The following is an 18,324-nucleotide window of genomic DNA, read 5'->3' on the forward strand; positions in this document are numbered from 1 at the left end:
GTTTAAAAAAGCGGGGGCGGGGGGGGGGGCATTTTTCCGAAAGGAGAGCTACACTTACCGTTTGTGGTGTTTGCTATCCCTCCGAGGCCACGGTCAGCTTCTACCAGGGCAAGTGAGCGGTGGAGCGACAGTCTGAGGACAGAGCCCTTCCCGAGGGAGGGCAGGCGGGGCTGTGCCAGCAGCCTCGGAATGACCACGCAAAGTAAGCGGAAAAGTGGGAAAAAGCCCAGAACTTCAAAATGCAATCCCATATAAAATAAGTTTAAGAAAAAAAGCCTTTAAAAAGTTTTTAATACAAAAATACTCACATACAGTTTTCCAAACACAGCTTCCCACTTTAAATGCTATTCTCCCGACTGGCGGTTCCCGAGTCTACAGTTCCGTCTAGCCGCCCCGCCCCCCCCCCCCCCCCCCCGCAGGAAGTTCAAGTTTTTAAGTCTAGCGAAACCGGTGATAGCACCGAGTGTTCCTATGAGGAGCCTGACCTCATTCTGTATGAAGCGTAGACACCAACAGGCACATTTAAATTCATATTTAATTTCTGACAGGGCATTTCACATCTCAACAGGGTTCGCTGGACAGCACGACGCCTGCGACAGCATTTCCCTCTAGTGACTAACATCCAACACTGTGCTGCTCAGAGGATATCGAGAATTTGGCAACAGTCCTTTGCGTTAACTTTCCTCAAAACAGGCTTATCTTTAATTCCTGGAAACCAGGTAGTTCTGGAAGATGGGCACGATACACACTGTGGTTTTTATGTCAAGATAAGAATTTCAAAGGCGTCAGACGCGCAGACCTGAGTGCGAGTGAGGCCCAGGAAGCGAGGGAGGCGGGCTGTCCACGCGGTTCCTTACCGACCGGGGCAAACGGGGTCACTGTGCCACTCCGGTCCCCACAGTGGTCCTACTTCCTGACTGCCAGAGCGGACGTGTCCTTGTGCCCCGTGCGGTGTGCGAGGCGCCCGGGTCCCCGGAGGCCAGTGTTGGCACGGGAGGGCGAGACTTCGCAGGCCACGGGCACAGCACCAGTCGTTCTGACGCTGAGGGATCCGGAGGTGTTGGGGCGGCTTCCGTTTTGTTTCTGCTTCACATTGGTGACAAAGGGGTGAAGCTGACATTCATAAAGACCGAATCACCCACCCCACCCCCACCCCCAGCAAAACGAGCCCTCCCTCAGATTCAGAGCAAAGCCCTGGCAGGAAGGCCCTTCGAGCTCAGCCGCCGCGCCTCAGCCTTGTTGTACTCGGATTCGTAAACCAGTTTTCTAGAGATTTTCAAAGTTAGTGTTATTTGCTCATTAGTTTTAAGTTTTTGGAAAGAGGATAACCATATTTAAAATAATTTTTCCAGCATTTCCTTCAGATCGTAGAATTTGAAAATATCAAAAGTGACTCAAAACTCACAAGATTTTACTACTGTCAAGTACAAAAATAAGTTAATCTGCTCCCCAAAGTGCGCTGCAAAGCCAGTCTGATGGTCTGACTTCTGGTGGGAGAGGAGAAGCGAGGGGCGAGGCTGCACCCAAGGCCCTGGGCCATGAAGAGCGGAGCCCGCAGGCCTCGGGAATCCCTCAGGCCCTGAGCCGGAGCGCCAGGGCACGGGAACGCTGCTGGGCTCGTCGTGGGAACAACCTTCCAGGTTGTTTGGGGAAGAAGGAGCATAAATCTATAAACCAATCCAGTATTTTCTTGGGACGATTTGAGAGAAACGAGTTCTACGCGGAAACACCCCACAGTTCCCCGGGTCCTACTGAGCAAGTGCATTTCCAGAGGTCACCTAAGCCACACGCAGGAGGGGTCCACTGATGACCAAGCTCTCGTGTCTTTGTGGCCGCGGATGGCTCCTTCCTCCAGGATCACGATAGGAGAAGGGCAGAGGGACGCCTGGGTGAGACCCTGTTCATAGCGAGCGAGGCCCCGTCGGCGCCATGGAGCCTCACACCCGAAGCAGACTCTTCCCCGTGGTCCGAGCCCGGCAGAGACCGCTGCCCCCAAGAGCTCACGTCACCAAACCACGGAGAAGAAGTTAAACGGGGGGTCCGGGTCCGAGCATGTCCTGCAGTTGCACGAGGCAGAGGCAATGATGGAAGAGAAACAGGAGAGACCTCGGGAGTTTTCAACAAGGGACGTGTGTACGTCTCTGTTCTCCTTCGGTGGTTTTAAGAAGAACGGACCAGAAACAAGCATCTGCTGCTGAGTATTCCATTCCCTTCCCTCCCATCGTCAGCATGGAGGCTGCGGGCCCCACGGGGCGCACTTGGCTGCCTGGCGCCCGGGACCCCCGCCCTTGGTGCTCCGGACTCCCCAGGGTCAAGAGAAACTTCCAAAGAGAAGAGACCTTCGTGCTCCCAGGAGCTCCTCCCATGGTGCGGCCAGGCCTCGTAAGGAGTAAAAGTTAGTGACGTCTCACAGAGAAGTTCCAGGCCCGACGCCCACAGATGGCGCCTCGGGCCCCCAGCACGAGTGCCTGGCGGTGGCGTCCTGGCTGGGCGCGTGTGACCAGCACAACTCCCGTTTTCTATGAACAGACCCCCAGGGGTGACGGGAGAGTAGCAAGTAGGTGCAACGGTCCTAGACTCTGCGTCTCTCCTCAGACCCCGAAAGAACAATTTTCGGAAAAGCCCGTCTCCCACGTGCTCTGGGTCCCCAGGGTGGGGAGCACCTGGCCGTGCCCTGCTGCCGGGACTGTCCCCTGCCGGGCCGCGGGCGCACAAAGCCCCGACAGAACCATTTCTGTGAACTCGGCGCTTCACACAAACTCACCGCGGGGCCGCACCCCCACCGAGTTGGCCCCTTGCCCTGGGAGAATTCAGGGCCGCATCAGTAAATACACGTTTCAGTCGGTGGTAATTTGTGAAAACAAGTTTAGCAAAAATATATTGAGAATAAAAGCCAGAAACTGGTAAAGAAAAGCCCAGTGAAAAAAATATACAAAGTCTTCCCCCAAATGTTGGTAAGAACCTAGTGCGTTCAGGGACAGGCCCAGGTGAGATGCGCCAGACCTGGCCTGGGCCGGGGAGGCCGCTCCGAGAGGCCCCACGCTTGCAAGGCCCACGGGGTGGCGCCATTCAGTCCAAATCCACGACAGAAAAAACTACGGGACAGCTTACAACACTGTCACTATCACCACTCCTGGGGCCGGCTCCTCACTAGGATGGAAAAGAAGCATTTTGAGGAAAAATTTCACATTAGTACAAAAAACCCCCAAATCATACAGCTGTTTCAGAAGAGCAAAATAATGATCAAAATCATGGTTTCCAAGGAATCCAGGGTCTGAGTCCTTGCCCGGGCCCCGCCCTGGTCTCTCCCGAGTGACGAAGGCAGGTGAGCTGGCCAAGTGACTTTGTTAAGATGAAAGAGATCATAGTGAGCCTTTAGAAAAATACTACCCTCTACATTTCAGGTGAGATAAAAACATTTCATATGCCAATTAATTTTCAATTATAACTTTAACCTACAAAAATAGAGTGGGAGGGAACCTTGACATTCTCAGAAATTCAAGTGTAGCTGTAATGCTGTGTAGTAAGGCTTGTTTGTCCTGGAACCTTCTGAACCTCGCGGCTCAGACGGGTCATCAGTGCAGACGCAGCGGGCGCTGCCGAGGATGGCTCAGTGGTGGACAGGCACTCCCTCCCAGGAGGCCTACACGGCTGTCATAGCGGCTTCGAGCTGGGTCCTCTGGGCCAGGACCCCCCTCCTCCCCTCCCCCCCCCCCACAGCCCTCCCCCCACCCCCCTCCCGGAGCTGGCCAAGCCACTGCCTGGCGCTATTTGCCTTCTGTGACCCTCCGCCAGCACCTCCTTCTCTTCCTCTTCCCCTTGGACTTGCTGGGTTCCGGAAAGGGTTTCCCAGTCTGGGCGCTCCGGGCCGACACGGCCCCCAGGTCATGCTCGCAGCAGCATGGCCGCCCGTCCCGCGTGGAGCCGAGGGCCGCCCCGTCCTGGTGCTCCTTGCAGAATGAGTTGGGGCAGAAGTGGCAGAATGACGTGGAAGGTCTGCCACACACGTCACAGTGGTGCCAAGGACATTCCCACTTCCCTGCAACGAAACACGAAACGTGAGCCGGAGCGGCGGCAGCATCAACAACTTCTAGCGTTTGCGTGGACTGTCCGGTGAGACGAACAGAGACGACACCGCTCCTCCCCAGCGGACGTGGAGAGGAGCAGAGGCCAGGCGGGCCGGCCCGGCGGGGGACGCGGCCCACCCCCGGGCCCCGCTGGCACTCCGGCTTCTCTGTGACCTCGCCGTGGCCTGGACCGGCTTTCTACTGGGGATTTGATCTTTCCGGCGTTAATCTGCACAGCTTGCTGCTCAGTGGGGTCACCACCCCGTCACCTGCACACTTCCCTCTCGCGTCTGTCCAGAAAGTCTCGTTCTGTCATCTTTTGCACACGATCTGTTTTCTTTTACGATCAAACGTGTTTGACTTCCCTTTGTATAGATTTTGGTTTGCATGAGGATCTGTTTCGCTTCTGGACAAGTTAACATGTCACACCCTCACCCGTCATCCCTCCAGAGCGAGGCTGTTGAGAACAAGGCGGAGCCCGCCCCGTGTCCCCCTCCCGGCCCTGCGCGTCCCAGGCTGGCTCCGGGGGCCCCCTTCCTACGACACCCAAGGCTGGGCAGAGCTCTGCGCCCGGAGCCCGGCCCCCCTCCCACGCCGGCAGCCCTGGCTCGGCAGCCACTCGCGGGACCTCGGCCCAAGCCCCGCTCCGGGTGGTCCGAGGGGCTCCACGGCCGTGCCCGCCGCAGACCCTGACTCCACGCACGGACCTCCCTGGGCCGGGCCTCGCTACCTGAGTCACCGAGTCTGTGACCGGGAGAGGAGAGCCATCGACAGGGACCCCCAAAGGCCGCCGGGGGGGCCCGCTCACCCACCGAAGGGCCGCTTGCCCAGGCCCAGGCACGACAGGTGGTAGGCCTTGGTGCAGGATTTGCGGTCACACAGCACCAGCTGGCCGCCGTCCCCACAGCGGAAACACTCATCCTCGGACTCCTTCTTCCCTTCGCCTCTGGTTCTCCGCCTCCTCGTTCTTTTCTTGCTCTTTTTGCCCTTTTCCTCTGAAGAAAGGGACGTCGAGGTCTAAAGTGAGGAACAAACGCGCTTTGTTTACGAGACATGCGTGGACCAAAGCAGTAACAAAAGGAACCACAAAGAGGGAGCACAAGAGCCGTGGTGCAGGTGCGTGCGTCTCTGGGGACTCAGCAGACGCTTTCGCCTGGAGAAGACCGAGCGGGGACCAGGCGTGTGCCTCGGGGGGGCGGGGGGGGGCTCATCCCACACACGCCTGTTCTGCCCCACGGGTGACCACTGAGCACAGCGAGGAGGACCAGCTTTGCCAAGAGCCTCTGTAGTAGCAGCTGTCGGCGCCTCCCGGATCTGTGGGCGGGACGCACAGGCCCGGAGCGGCCCCGCCCCCACGGGATGCGCCCCTCGCTCTTTCCAGTAAGAACCGCACTGGGAGCGAGAGAAACAAAATCATGCCCTCGGCTGAAGCGGCAGACCCCCGTGGACATCCCAACTCCGGGCCAGATGCCCGTGATCCCCCCGTGTTTGGGGGCCTAGGCAGGCAGGTAAGTGGGCCCCAAATTCATGACCTGCCCGGAATCTCAGAACGGGATGCTCCTTGGAAACGGTATCGATGCGGATGTAATACATTAGGATGAGGTGCTACTGGGGCAGGGCGGGCCCTTAACCCAGAATGACTGGCATCCTCACGAGGAGAGGAAGGGACACAGAGACAGGGAGAAGGCCCTGTGCAGATCAGGGCAGAGACGGGAGTAACGCGTCCACCAGCCAAGGAACGCCAAGGCCGGCTGGAAACCGCCAGAAGCCAGCAGAGCCTCCGGACAGAGCGAGGCCCGGACGGCGCTCTGGCTGCAGACTTCCGGCCGCGTGAGCCACAGGAGCCCGGAGCCCTGCCGCCCACACCCTGCAGGGACCCTCTCCTGCCCGCCAAAGCTACCCGCCAGCCCGGAAGAAGGGACGGACGTGTCCGCAGACGTCAGAAAGGCTGGCATCCGTGACCTTACCTTTGGTCTGTCCCCAAGGAACCCGCTGCAGTTGGAGGCCCCACACCGACAGACTGTCTTCTCGTTACCCAAACAGTCGAGGTTGTAGTTAAAGGTCAGCTCCGTCCCTAGGGGAGAAGAGACACGCGGCCACCCTGGAAACACGTTCGTCAGGCCCACAACACACACTCCTACTCGCTCACGTCCACACCGGCGTCACGGCCTCGGGGGAGCCCGCGGATATGTCGTACCTGCGGGGATGTCGCACACGGCAAACAGGCCCACGCGAGTGTCCCCGTTCACCGTCCACTTGAGGGTCTCACAGTTGGGCTGGCAGCTGTGATTCATGAACCGGGAGTAGTTTCCTTTGGGGCCAGCATCAATTATCCGGTCCTGTAAGGTACAACTCAAGTTTCACGTCGCATTTAAACGCGGGGGTGACCCTTAGCCATTATGCCCTTCTTAAAGGGAATTTTCACCGTCTCTCCCACTGGCCGACAATGTGGTACTGGAAACCGTGGTCTCCTGTGTCCACTGGGACAGGATGCCCCCAAACCAGTTCTCTGTTTCTCTCACTCACGGAGGGCAGGTCAGGACCACGTGGCGAGGACCAAGCCCCAGCGAGTCCTGGTGAGGACGGGGCAGCCAGCAGGCGCTTCCCCACACCAGCCAGCAGGTGACAGACAAGCCAGGAGGGACGGGAAGGTGTCACCACTGACAGCCGCCAGAGACTCACATCGACGGACACAAACGACAGGACCCCGGTTCCAAAGGAGCAAAGGATATAACCACACGATTCCCGAAGATCTGACCCAGACGCACAAGCACTTTGGGAAGGTGTCCACATTGCCAAGCAGTGGAGGAAACGCAGGTGAAAAGGACAACGGAACCGGACGCACTCGGTGACCGCGGGAACGGGTTTGATTAAAGCAGCCGGCGCTGGCGAAAAACCACAAATATGCGCACGCCGTGGCCCTGCCCTGGGGCCAAGCCCGCGACGCAGCACTCGTGCACGCGCCATCACTGTCCAGCAACGGGACGGTGCGGCTGGAGGTCCCTGCCCCGTGAGGGGGCAGCCGAGGTAAGAGATGCACGGGGGAGGAGGGCACTTAAGATCAGGCACATACAGCACTGTGGTCACGAGTTTGGGCAAAGCTCTGTGTGAATGGGGTGAACAAACGTGCAAATACACGATCTACACCCACACCAGGTGTTCCTTTCAATACAGAAATGCGATCGGAACGGGCTTGCTCTGCAGTGTGCCCTTTCCCTCCGCATAGGGGCCTTTCACGGCCCGCACAGCGTTCCTTCCCACAGCGGTGGAGGCCCTGGCCCCACAGCTTCCACGGCGTCACCGGCCCCAGGGCTCCAGGGTGCACTTCCTAGGAGGCTGAGGGCTGAGGGCCAGCATCCCTGGGCGACCTGGTGATCTGCAGCTCCCTCCCTATGTGTGTGTGTGTGTGCACGCGCACGTGTGTGTATATTCTGGATACCAGACCCTTGGTAACTACGCGTCAAATCTTTCTCCTAGGACAACACTCGATTTTTAACTTGATGGTACCTTTTCTCGCTCAAAACTTGCCCAGTTTTACACAACTGATTTTGTTAATCCTTCGCTTTATGCGTTCGGGGTCTTCGACTAGCCTCGCACAGCCTTCTCTAACCCCTAAGTTACACAAGAGACCTCCGGTGTTTCCTGGCTCCTTACAGCATCTGGAAGATCTCCTCTTGTGAGTGCAGTGAGGGGGCACCATTGCCCAGAGGTCTGTCGTCCGCCGCCCCGTCACTTGCCGCTGAGACTGGGCCACACCGTTCACGGGAACGCCACAGAGCGTGAGTGAGCGCCGTTCAGTCCTGCAGGCTTCGCCGTCTGCGTGGGCTCTAGATGGCCCATCGACATTTACTTTTATAATTTTTTTTAACGTTTGTATTTATTTTCGAGAGAGAGAGACAGAGTGCTCTGCGGGTGCAGAGAGAGAGGGCGACACAGAATCCAAAACAGGCTCCAGGCTCCGAGCTGTCAGCACAGAGCCCGACGCGGGGCTCAAACCCACGAGCTGTGAGATCATGACCTGAGCCGAAGTCGGACGCTTAACCGACTGAGCCACCCAGGCGCCCCCACGTTTACTTTAAATTGTTAATATTCGCGTGGAGATCATGGCAATTTGACGTTTGGGAAGACGCACATTGTGACATTTCCTCTCAACCAGAAACGGAGCCGTGTCTCGTTCATTCATGTCCTCTCACGTGTCCCGCGGGAGAGCTGTCGCCAGTGTTTCCGCGTGTGCGGGGGGGACCCGACGCCGGTGTGCAGGTCGTCCATGAGCCTTCCCCCGTGCCGCTGTGTCCGGGGTCAGGAGCAGCAGCCACAGCATCTTGTCTCCTTCCTGAGCCGTCTCAGGCCGAGAGTCTGGGACAGATTTTCACAGCTTCACCAAACTGGAAGAAACTCCCTTCTTTTCCCGGTTTCCGAGCGTTCAGGGAGCGGGGCTTACACAGCCTCAGAGGATTCCGCGGCACTCGTTAAGGTGACAGTGGGTGTGCCTTCCTGTGTCTGTCAGTCCTGGGCTGTGAAGGCCCCTGCGCTCCCGGGGGGCGGGGGGGTGCTTCTCAGGGGCGCACCCTCCCCTCCTGTGGGCCCCAAGCCCGCTCCCTCTGCCCCATCACTGGGCCGGGCCTGGGATCTGCCCTTGGGGTGGGGGTGGGGGAGGGGGAGGGGGGGTGTGTCTTTGGAAAGTACTGGGCACCGTGGCGGGGGGGGGGGGGGGGGGGGGGACGGACGTGGCTTTTTACTTGTGCTGTTTGCTAACTGCTAAAGTTGTGCGTTGACTTCAGTTCCCTCGTTAACCGTGTTCTTTCTGTCTGTCCAGGGCCCCCCTCCCTCCGCCTCGGAGGCGGACGCATGGCAGACCGGCTCCCCCAGCCTCTCCTGGCCTCCCTGTTGCCGCACGAGGGATGTGGCGCCGGGCACGCGCTCTGCACGAAGGGGTCCTTGCCGCCATCGAGGCCTTCCTTTGAGCCCCCGGACGTGGTGGGGCCGGAGTCCGACCTGCCCCGCACACGACTTTACACTCCAGCTTTCAGAATCTTTCTTTCTACGGACAGCAGAGAAGCAGGCTTTGCTTTACGGACCACTTGGGGCATCTTTAAACAGGTGAGTTAATTCAATTCCCTGTTTACAGATAGGACGATAGGCCGTGCACAAGTCTAACCTACCAGCCCGTTGTTTGCATGCAGGCCTCTTAAGCCTTTCACCGCAAAGTTTAAGGCGGATTTCGTTACAATTTTCCCGTCCTGTTGGCAATTTGGAGTTTTGTCCTCCCGACCACCCTTTATAAGCAGCCCGGCATCTCCAGCCGTGTGTGGCACCCACGGGTCTGCCACCATGGCCTCAGTGACCCCCACCTCGCCAGCACCGCTCGGCCACCTTCGCTCTCCCTCCGGGAGTTACCGGCTCCGATCCCCGGCTCCCACCAGAGGTGACCTGGGCTGCCCTTCCCTGTGTTGGGCACGATACCCCAAGCACGCTGTGCTCCCGGACAGTCTCCTGGCTCCGCGCCTCACACTCGAGCCTCTTACCCTGTAGCCGCTGCCCCTGACGAACCGCTCAGCTGGCCGCAGGGTCTCTGGTCTCTGGCCCTCTCTTCTCCTGAACACCGTGTGGGAGCTGACCCTCTGTGCTCAGGCGCGGAGCTCTGTGTCCACAGCTGGCAAGCCGGCCTCCTTCTCTTCCCTGGTATGCAATTCAGTGTCTTCGTCTGGCTACCAGAGGGTTTTGTCACACCCATAATTTTGATACAGTATTTACTACGCTGGCCATTCTGGATGGATTTCCCGGAAACACAGCACCGTCTTCACCTCCTTCCGGTGTCCGGAGCGCCCGCGGTCACGCAGAGACTGTCCTCGGCCCGTGCCCGGTGTTGTGCTGGTCTCGTCCTTCCCCGCTCTCTCCCCACCGCATCCTGCTCGGTCCCCGCGTCTGTCCCACGTCTGCCCCGCGCTCCCACGCGCTCCGGGCAGCTGAAGCTTCTGCTGGGAGATGCCGGTCTCCTCCTGTTCCACCCCACGCCCCCTGCGTTCCCGACTCAGCTCTGCCTGCCGTCTGGCCGCCTCTGACTCCTCACTCTCTCAAGTCCAGTGCTTCGTGACAGCAGCCGTCCCAGTGGCGTCTCTCCACCACAGGCGGCTTCTGTGGTTCCTTCACCACCCCGCGTGGAGGGCGCCGGGGCTCCGCAGCAGCTGGACTCGGGGAGTGTGCGCCACGCGCTCTGTCTCGGGCACCTTGTCGGTCTCTCTCGGAAGACGGCCCTTCCCGAGCCCGTCACTCCTGCCTCCCAGGAGCCCCCACACCTCCCGTCTCCGCTGCCCCCTTCCGAGACTCAGTGCTGCTGCCCAGCAGGTGCCACCTGCAGATGGCTCTTCGTCTCCTCTGACAGAGGCACTTCCAGGCTGACGGCCTGTCTGTCCCCAGCCCCACCGAAGACGTACTCCATATACTTTTTGTTGCTGTTGCTCTGGGAGCGAGCAGCCACCCTCTCCTACCACAGTCCTACGTGTATTTTAATGTTTACAGGTTCCTGTTGCCGCACCGTGGGTCCACTCCTGTCTCCCGTTTTCTTCATTGACCTTCTTTTAAGATCTCTCCAAGCTGTTAGATACGCATGGAGTTCCTGGGTCTCCTCCACCCCCACAACTGCACCCAGTAAGCAGGGGAGTGAGGACCCTACTAAGGCCTCCTCCCTGGCTGCTGTGGCTATTCAAAGTCTACCTTATCTGATGCTAATGTACTACGAACAGCCTTCTCTGCACTAGCCTTTACTAAGTTTTTAATTTTCTAGTACACTTACAAGCTTTCTGCTTCCTTTTTTTGTTTAATTTTTTAAAGTAATCTCCACACCCAACATGGGGCTTGAACTCATGACCCCGAGATCAGAGAGGCCCGTACTCCACAGACTGAGCCGGCCAGGCACCCCTCTGGTTCATTCTTAATACATAAGTCACAGAGCTTCAGATCAGATTCCTGGGGCGCCTGGGTGGCTCGGTCGGTTAAGCGTCCGACTTCGGCTCAGGTCATGATCTCGCGCTCTGTGAGTTCCAGCCCCGCGTCGGGCTCTGTGCTGACAGCTCAGAGCCTGGAGCCTGCTTCGGATTCTGTGTCTCCCTCTCTCTCTGGCCCTCCCCCGTTCATGCTGTCTGTCTCAAAAATAAACGTAAAAAAAAAATTTTTTTTTTAAAAATCAGGTTCCAGTATTTTAGCCAGTCTAAACCTTAGTCTTATAAATTAAGCCATTTACATTTATTGTGATCATTGCCACACGTGTATTTTTGTGTCCCGTGCATGGTTTTTTGTTTTTAAGAGAGAAAAAACAGAGGAGATGGGTAGAAGGAGAGAGAGAGAGAGAGAGAGAGAGAGAGAGAGAGAGAGACAGAGAGGCCCAAACAGCCTCCACATTCATTGTGGAGCCTGATGCAGGGCTTGAACCCACAACTCTGGGATCGTGACCTGAGCTGAAATCACGAGTTGGACACACAACCAGCTGAGCTAAACCCGTGCTTTCTAATTACCCTCTTTTCTCTTTTCACCTCCCTCCTACCTCACTGTCTGCTTTCCTCATGCTCCTTTCCACTCAGTCGACGACTTGGAAGTCACACCTTCTGTTTCTACTCATTTAGTAATTTTCAGTGTAGCTTTAACATGTATACTTTGCCAAAGTGGAAAGCTGGTGAGACCTCACCCCTGCATCCACACAAAACAAGCAGCTCGCAATGGCTCCGTGCCACCACTTCTAACCCCTCTGGGGCCGTCAGCCTGCCCTGCCCCTGACACCACAGCCCCTCCTGCCCAGCAATCACCACCGTGGTTCCCACGGTGCCAGGCGGCCAGACCCGTACAGGTGTGCCCACTGTGGATTCGCATGCACACCACACCTGCTTGCGTCTCGCAGGTCACTTCTGAAGCTCACTCTGCTTCCTCGGTGGTGCCCGACTGTGGAGCGGGGGCTACCACCTGCCACTCTGTGCCGTGTCTTCTGGCCGCGGGTCACACGTGGAGGAGTCTGTCTGGCTGTCGCTCCTCTCTCTGCCACTTGCAGTCTCTGGCGTCCCTGCTACATGTCTTTGCTACGTTTGGGTGTTTTTTTTTTTAATAGCATCTCTAGGTATACGTTTATTTTTAGTTATGCTATTCAAAACTTGGGTCAGTTTCCATCAGATTCTAGAAAATCCTTTTGCCACATGACCCTTCCCCCATTCTCTCGTCTTTCCTTCTGGAGCATCTGAACACGTCTGCCTTCTGCGTCTCCCGGCCTCTCCGACAAAGTTTTCATCTTCCCTTCCCGTGCCACGGCCGACAGCCTCTCTGGTCCCGGCTTCCGCTCCGGCCATCTGCCCTGTGGCTGCCCAGTGTCTCCTCAGCCGCCTTCTGGGCTCATCTCGACGACTGCGTGTTAGCTCTTGGCGTGAGGCGTGATCGCCACGTCTCCTTTAATGGCTTCGGCCGTTTCTCACACGCTCACTTAAGACGCGGTGCCAGACTTCAGTCTTACTACTTCCGGCTCTCACCAAAAGCTGAGACTTCGTGAAGGTCCTGCTTAAGGACATCTTGTTCCACGGCCCCGTAAGCGCTGAAGTGGGACTCGCGCTCTTTTTATGGCAAGGACGTGACGTGAGGTATGAGTTGTTTCTCTCTCGCGGGTCTTTGGCTTTATCTTCTCTTCAGTCGGGGAGCCTAAGTGAATTATTAGGGTTCAGCAATTTCAGGGACCAATGTGTGTGTTAAATGACGAACTGGCATTTCTTACAACACACGAGTGGTTTACATTTTGACTCCAAAACCTGGTAAGACACGCGTTTCAAGTATTAAACTTCTAATAAAACAACCTCCCTCACCACTACCGTCTAAAAGGGAGGGGGGTGGCAGCGGGAAGCCTAAATCCGCTACCCTCGGGGCCAAGCGTACGGGCCCCTTGCCTAGGACTACAGCCCTCTGAGGGGTGTCTACACGGGTGCCTCAGCTCCAGCTGCCCGCCAGGCCTCCGAGCAGGCCTTGGCAGTGGTCCCCACACGAGGGTTGGCCCCCGGAGGCTGCACGCGCTCGCCCCTGCTTCTGAGAAGCGGGCTCTCTGCCCCTCACCTGCCACCCTACACGCGTGTTGTGGGCAGTCGGTCCTCCCCCATCCACAGCTGGGTGTTCTCATACCACGGGATCCCTGTTTGCCGGCCTGTGGGGTCTGCCGGACCCGCCTCCGGCAGGAGCTCCGGATGTACTGTGCCCCCCGACGGGCCCAGGGCGGAGCTCCGCCCCCCTCTAGTGCAGGACCCTCACCTTTCTAACCAATTCCTTCACCCTGAACGATTTCGAACTTACAGGAAGAAAAGCAGAATGCTACGGCCGACGCCCGTACCTCTCACCCGGACACGCCGCCTACTGACACTTTCGCACGTCTGCTTTCTCCTCGTCACCTAGCCCGCAGAGGTGCCCGCGCACACGCTCCTTCCCTCGCCCTCTGCCAGTGAGTTCCTCGGACACGTCAACGCTGTCCTCCCGAGGAGCTCCCTGTGCAGACACTTAGCCATCAGGGACGGCACCGTGTCCACAGTGGGGTTTCCTGCACGGTCTCCAGGGGGTCCCGTCCGGCATCCCAGCCCCAGGGTCTAGGGTCCCAGCGGGAAGCGCATGGACCGCGGCATCTGCCTCGCCTCCTCATGGTGGGGCCGCGGCCTCCCTGGGGATGACCCTGCGAGGTCCCTGGGACCATCCTAACCTGGTGCGTGATCATCTACCTAGTTTCCGGCCATCCTTCGCGGTAGCCACCCGCTCCTGCTGGACAACGGCCTCAAGGCCGAGCAGCGGACACGAGCCTCGTGACTGCCTTCCCCACGCACGGCGCTCGGGCACCACAGAGGCCGCCCCTGGGGTCAGAGCAGCCCTCCGCGCACACACCCGGGAAGGGCCGTCCTGGCGGGCGGGAGCCAACCTGTGAGCGTCCCGGATGCACCTTCTTCCGTTCACCCCCACCGGCAAACGGGCGGTGTGGCCCCTGCTCCGAGGACATCGGTCCCTCTGGCCGACGTATCCTGCGAACTGCACACCTGGGCTGTGCGGCCGAAAACGTGTAACTCTCCTCATCTTTTCTCCTCTTTTCACCGACCCTCGGTCCGGCCTGTTTGGTACTTTGTGCACGCACCAGCGGACGCACGCGGCCCCAGGACGCCCTCACGCAGACAGGCCCTCAGGCAGCTGCCGGAAGACGCCGTGCCCCTCAGGAGAAAACGCATAAACGTCTGAAGACCGGGCCACGCGGACGGGACCACAGACAGGCCTGTGGCCCCGGGGCACAGAGCAGCACACGGCCCGTGGGGAGCTGGCAGCACTACCTTGTCTATGGTGAGCATGTAGAAGTGTGTGATGTCGTTCTCGTGTGCGTGTTTGATCCTCGCCATGCACTCCTCCTCGTCAATCAGCTCACCGACGTACTCGTTCACGAACTCTCCCTGGAAGGCGGAACAGCAGACCGTGACCGTGGTAAACAACGGGGTCCGGGTGCAGGAGCCCGCGCCCGAAGCGCCCGGAGCCGGCACCGCGCGCGCGTCACGATGCGGTCCGGGGCGCGTCTTCCCAAGTCCCTGGAAGTTCAGGTCTACCTCAACGACTCCATACTCGGCTCTCAGGGAACAGTTCACCCGAGCCTCCTTCCCAAAGCGGCACCCTAACTCTCGCTTCCTGCAGCAACTGCCTCTGGACACCCTGGCGGCACACCCCGAGGTCCCACACGGCCGGCTGCCACGGCTCGCCTTCCCTAGCAGAGTCTACACGGCGAGAGCCCGGAGGAACTGGCCGCCGAGGCGGGCGGTGGAACCAGACCCGCAGGGGCCGTGCGCGTTTCCGAGCCGCTGCTCTCGCCCGGGATCGGCCCCGAACCAGACCTGGGGTCTGAGGCCGCCGCCGCCCCCCCAGGCCACAGCCTGGCCTCATAAGCCAATTCCGGCTGCCTCTCTACTTCCGGCTGCCCAGCCTAGGACATGGGCAGGCCGTGTGTGGCCTGTGGCCTTGACGGACGACCTGGTCCCGCGCTGCCCCGGACGGAACGGCCGCCCATCCAGGGCAGGGCTCCTTCACAGTCTTTCCTGTCATAGAGCAACCACCAAAATGCCAAGTGGAGGCCAAGTCAGGGGCCTGCTGAGTTTTACTTCGCTAGACAGCACGCACGTAACGTTTTACGACATTCAACAGTAGTAACTCAGACTTTTTAAAAACCCCGTTCTTACGTGCGTGCAAAAGCGTACTAAGCATATCCAAGCGTAAACCGCCAGCCGGCCCAGGATTTCTTGCAAGCAAGGAAAGGGGCTCGGCACACACCTTTCTGATGTCCCGCTTGGCAACCAGGCCCCACCCTTTGCCGTCGGTCTTGATGATCTTGGTCTCGGGGTACTGGCGCTTGGTGAAGCACTGATTCTGGCAGTACTCGCCCGCAGGGCACACCTGCGGGTGGCACTCGAACATCAGCATCCGGTTCAGACACTCGGAGTCGAAGCCGCAGGGGTTCTCGTCGGTGGGCTTACAGTTGCACTTGGGGATCTCAGAGATGTCGGCCGTGTGGATCTGGACTTTCCCATAGGGCTTGTTCACCTGCCGGGGACACGGGGGCGCGTCAGACAAGAGAGCAAGCACCCCGGCCTCCCGCCGGTCCCCACGCTCCAGAGGAGGGTGGCAGGGGGGCATGGCCCCCCCTCCCCCCGCCCGTCATTTCACATCCCTCGTCCACGCTTGCCCCGCCAGGCTTCCAGAAGACAGGCACACAAGCACGTGCTGAGCACAGGGCAGGGTCCCTGTAGCCGGGGACCCGCAGGCAGGTGACCAGGGAGGCTCTGCCCTGGCAAACTCGCGGTTCACGGTGACAGCACAAGAGCAACCCAACCACAAAGCCACAGACAGAGGGGAAGAGGGACTGAAGCAGAGGCCAGTAAGGCGAGGGGAAACGTGGCGGAACAGAAGCCTCCTCACTGCTGGGCCGCGACAGCAAAACACAGAAGCGCGATCTGAAAACCCGCCTCAGGAGCCCTCAGGTCCCAAGCTGTTTGACCCAGGAGCGCCATTTCCACGAAGTCATCCCTGAGGAAACACTAGCCCCAGAGAACGTGTCACCTGCACATGCACACACAGGGCGCGCCGCCCGGATCTGAGGAGCAAAGACGCGGCCTTGAGCGGCCAGAAGGCAGCTGACACACCGTGTTGAGAGGCTGCCGGGCCCCAGGCGGCAGGACACGGTGACATCGGCTCACCCAGCGTGGCTGTGAGGAGCTCCTGGACCTCTCTCCCTCCCACCCCGTGGGGACGTGGGGACCCAGGTTCCCTGCCGGGACTGCCGGGCTCGCCGGAGGCAGCACGGCCGCCCCCGCAGTCCTTGTGCGGCATCCACACCCTCTACGGCGGGAACATCGCTTTGTCTCCAGGGCTCTGGCTGACTAGGCCACGTTCCAGCCGAGCACCGGCCCGGGCTGGCCACCTCTCATCCAAGCTCGTCCCCAGCGCCGGGTGACGACGGCGTGCCCGCCACCACCCCAGTGCCTCACGGGCCCCCGGCTGGAGCCTCACAAGGGCAAAACCCAAAACCGCGGAGACCCCCCCCCCCCAGCCCTGCCTGCACGCCCTCCCCGCCCCCCAGAAAGGACACACGCTGGGCAGTGGCCGCACCTGCTCTCTGCCCGTGACCTCAGGCAGCGGTCCACACGGGGGCTACAGACAGATGCTTGCTCACGGCAGCCCTCTTACCCACCGCGGCCGGAGGGCCCACCCACGGTCCCCGCAGTGACCCCTGACCCGGCCCCCCACCCCCGTCACCTTAATGTGCTTGTACGGCGGGGGCTTGCGCTCACTCTCCTGCGTTTCTCTGGCTTCCCTTTGAAGTTTGATTTCACGAAAACGAGCTTCAGCTTCCTGCAGTGCTAAAAAGTCCACGAAATGTGAGCGTGAGTAAGAGGTTTAGTAAATTCACACCTCCACCTACAGGCTCTGCGTCTAAACGGCCGACGCAAGCCTCCGTGTCCCGCCAAGTGCGGTTACCAGTCTCCGGGAGGCTCTGGGGTGTGCACGCTGTTCAGGGCGGGTGCTTTCAATGCCGCGAGGGTTTTCCACCCAAGATGCTCAGAGAGCGCCGGGCCGAGGAGGCCTGGGAGGCGCTGTGCTGTGCCACCTGCCACCAGGAAGGCCCAGGGCGGGTTTCTCTGGGAGGGTGATGCTCCAGCTCTCACTGTCCACGGGGATCTAACATCCTCCCGGGAGGATACGTCCTCTGGGAGGGGGCGGGGGTGGCACCGGGCTCAAGCGAGGGCGGAGGACGCCATGCGTGCTGGGGCCACCCTGACCCCCAGGACTCAAGTCTGACCTCACAACCCACCAGCGGACTCCAGCACGTTAAGTCTCAGTTTCAACATCTGTCATCTCATTACGAGTTTTGAAAATCTTTCTCATCAGACCTTTGCTGCCCGCTGTGCGTGAGGCCCACGGGAGACAAGACGCCGGTCTGTCAGCACAGCCCACCCAGCCACCCCCATGTGCCACCGGCCGCAATGCGCCCGCCCTCCGTGGACTAGGACGAGCCGGACGCACGCCAAGTCCCCCTTCTGTCCCACTCCCTCTCGGCCCCGAGTAAATGCCACCTCCTCCAGTCAGGTGGTGGCATTCCCATCCCGTCAGTCACCCTGGCTGTGGAATCAGAGAGCGGGCACCTGTCTACCTACCCACACCTGGCCCTTCCCGGGGCACCCGGTCTAGACGGCGGCAAAGTCTTCTCCACGTTTCTATCTTACATAACAGGCAAGGCAGAAGACATCTCTGTAAACCAGTACTGGAATAACTTCTTCTAAGTAACTGCCACTGCGGGGCACCAGGGGGGCTCAGTCGGTCAAGAGACCGACTCTTGCTTTCGGCTCAGGTTATGGTCTCGGGGTCGTGGGATCGAGCCCCGCGTCGGGCTCCGCGCTGACGTTGCAGAGCCTGCTTGGGATTGTCTGCTCTCTGCCCCTCCCCCACTCACTCTCTCAAAATAAACTTAAAAAAATTTTTTTAAATAAAAGTAGAGCTTCCACTGCATGTGAGTGAAATTAATCCCAAACCGATGCTGTAAACGTTACGCGGGAGTACATTTTATCCTGTGCCTCAACAGATCGGTCTGCAAACCTACGTCTTCCTAATTTAAAGCACGGCTAGAATGCTTAGCCTGGTGTTTTCTACAGAAACCAAACTTTCAAACAACAAAAATCAGGGTTAGCAGAAGGTACCCGAGAGTGCGGTTTCGCTCCGTCGGGAAATG

The 18,324-nt window shown here is 59.2% G+C and overlaps 1 protein-coding gene, 1 long non-coding RNA gene and 1 other non-coding gene across 9 annotated transcripts in view; 1 reads left to right on the forward strand and 2 right to left on the reverse strand.

The window, feature by feature from the left end:
* Window positions 1-274: 274 nt before the first annotated feature.
* The window catches only part of NSD2 (nuclear receptor binding SET domain protein 2), a 61,856-nt gene continuing 43,806 nt past the window's right edge, over window positions 275-18,324 (reverse strand). Inside the window, exons 15-22 of one of the 7 annotated variants that reach the window (XM_045056896.1) lie at window positions 16,854-16,957; window positions 15,372-15,641; window positions 14,390-14,506; window positions 6,265-6,406; window positions 6,035-6,141; window positions 4,880-5,084; window positions 3,799-4,039; window positions 275-3,150 (exon numbers count right to left, since the gene is read on the reverse strand). In XM_045056896.1, the coding sequence (XP_044912831.1) occupies window positions 3,108-3,150; window positions 3,799-4,039; window positions 4,880-5,084; window positions 6,035-6,141; window positions 6,265-6,406; window positions 14,390-14,506; window positions 15,372-15,641; window positions 16,854-16,957 (1,229 nt within the window). In that variant the 3' untranslated portion in view covers window positions 275-3,107. Of the gene's footprint in view, window positions 3,151-3,775; window positions 4,040-4,879; window positions 5,085-6,034; window positions 6,142-6,264; window positions 6,407-11,287; window positions 12,741-13,989; window positions 14,507-15,371; window positions 15,642-16,849; window positions 16,958-18,324 lie in introns of those variants that run through there. The other 6 variants (XM_045056895.1, XM_045056898.1, XR_006597357.1 and 3 more) reach the window with 6 other exon arrangements.
* LOC102900054 lies at window positions 6,405-17,020 on the forward strand. The gene is made up of 3 exons (XR_002156632.2): window positions 6,405-8,541; window positions 8,884-12,682; window positions 13,382-17,020. It is a non-coding gene; the product is annotated as an uncharacterized LOC102900054 (long non-coding RNA).
* LOC111560355 lies at window positions 6,515-6,641 on the reverse strand. The gene has a single exon (XR_002742100.2).

Source organism: Felis catus, chromosome B1, assembly GCF_018350175.1.
Source record: "Felis catus isolate Fca126 chromosome B1, F.catus_Fca126_mat1.0, whole genome shotgun sequence".
Classification (NCBI taxonomy): domain Eukaryota; kingdom Metazoa; phylum Chordata; class Mammalia; order Carnivora; family Felidae; genus Felis; species Felis catus.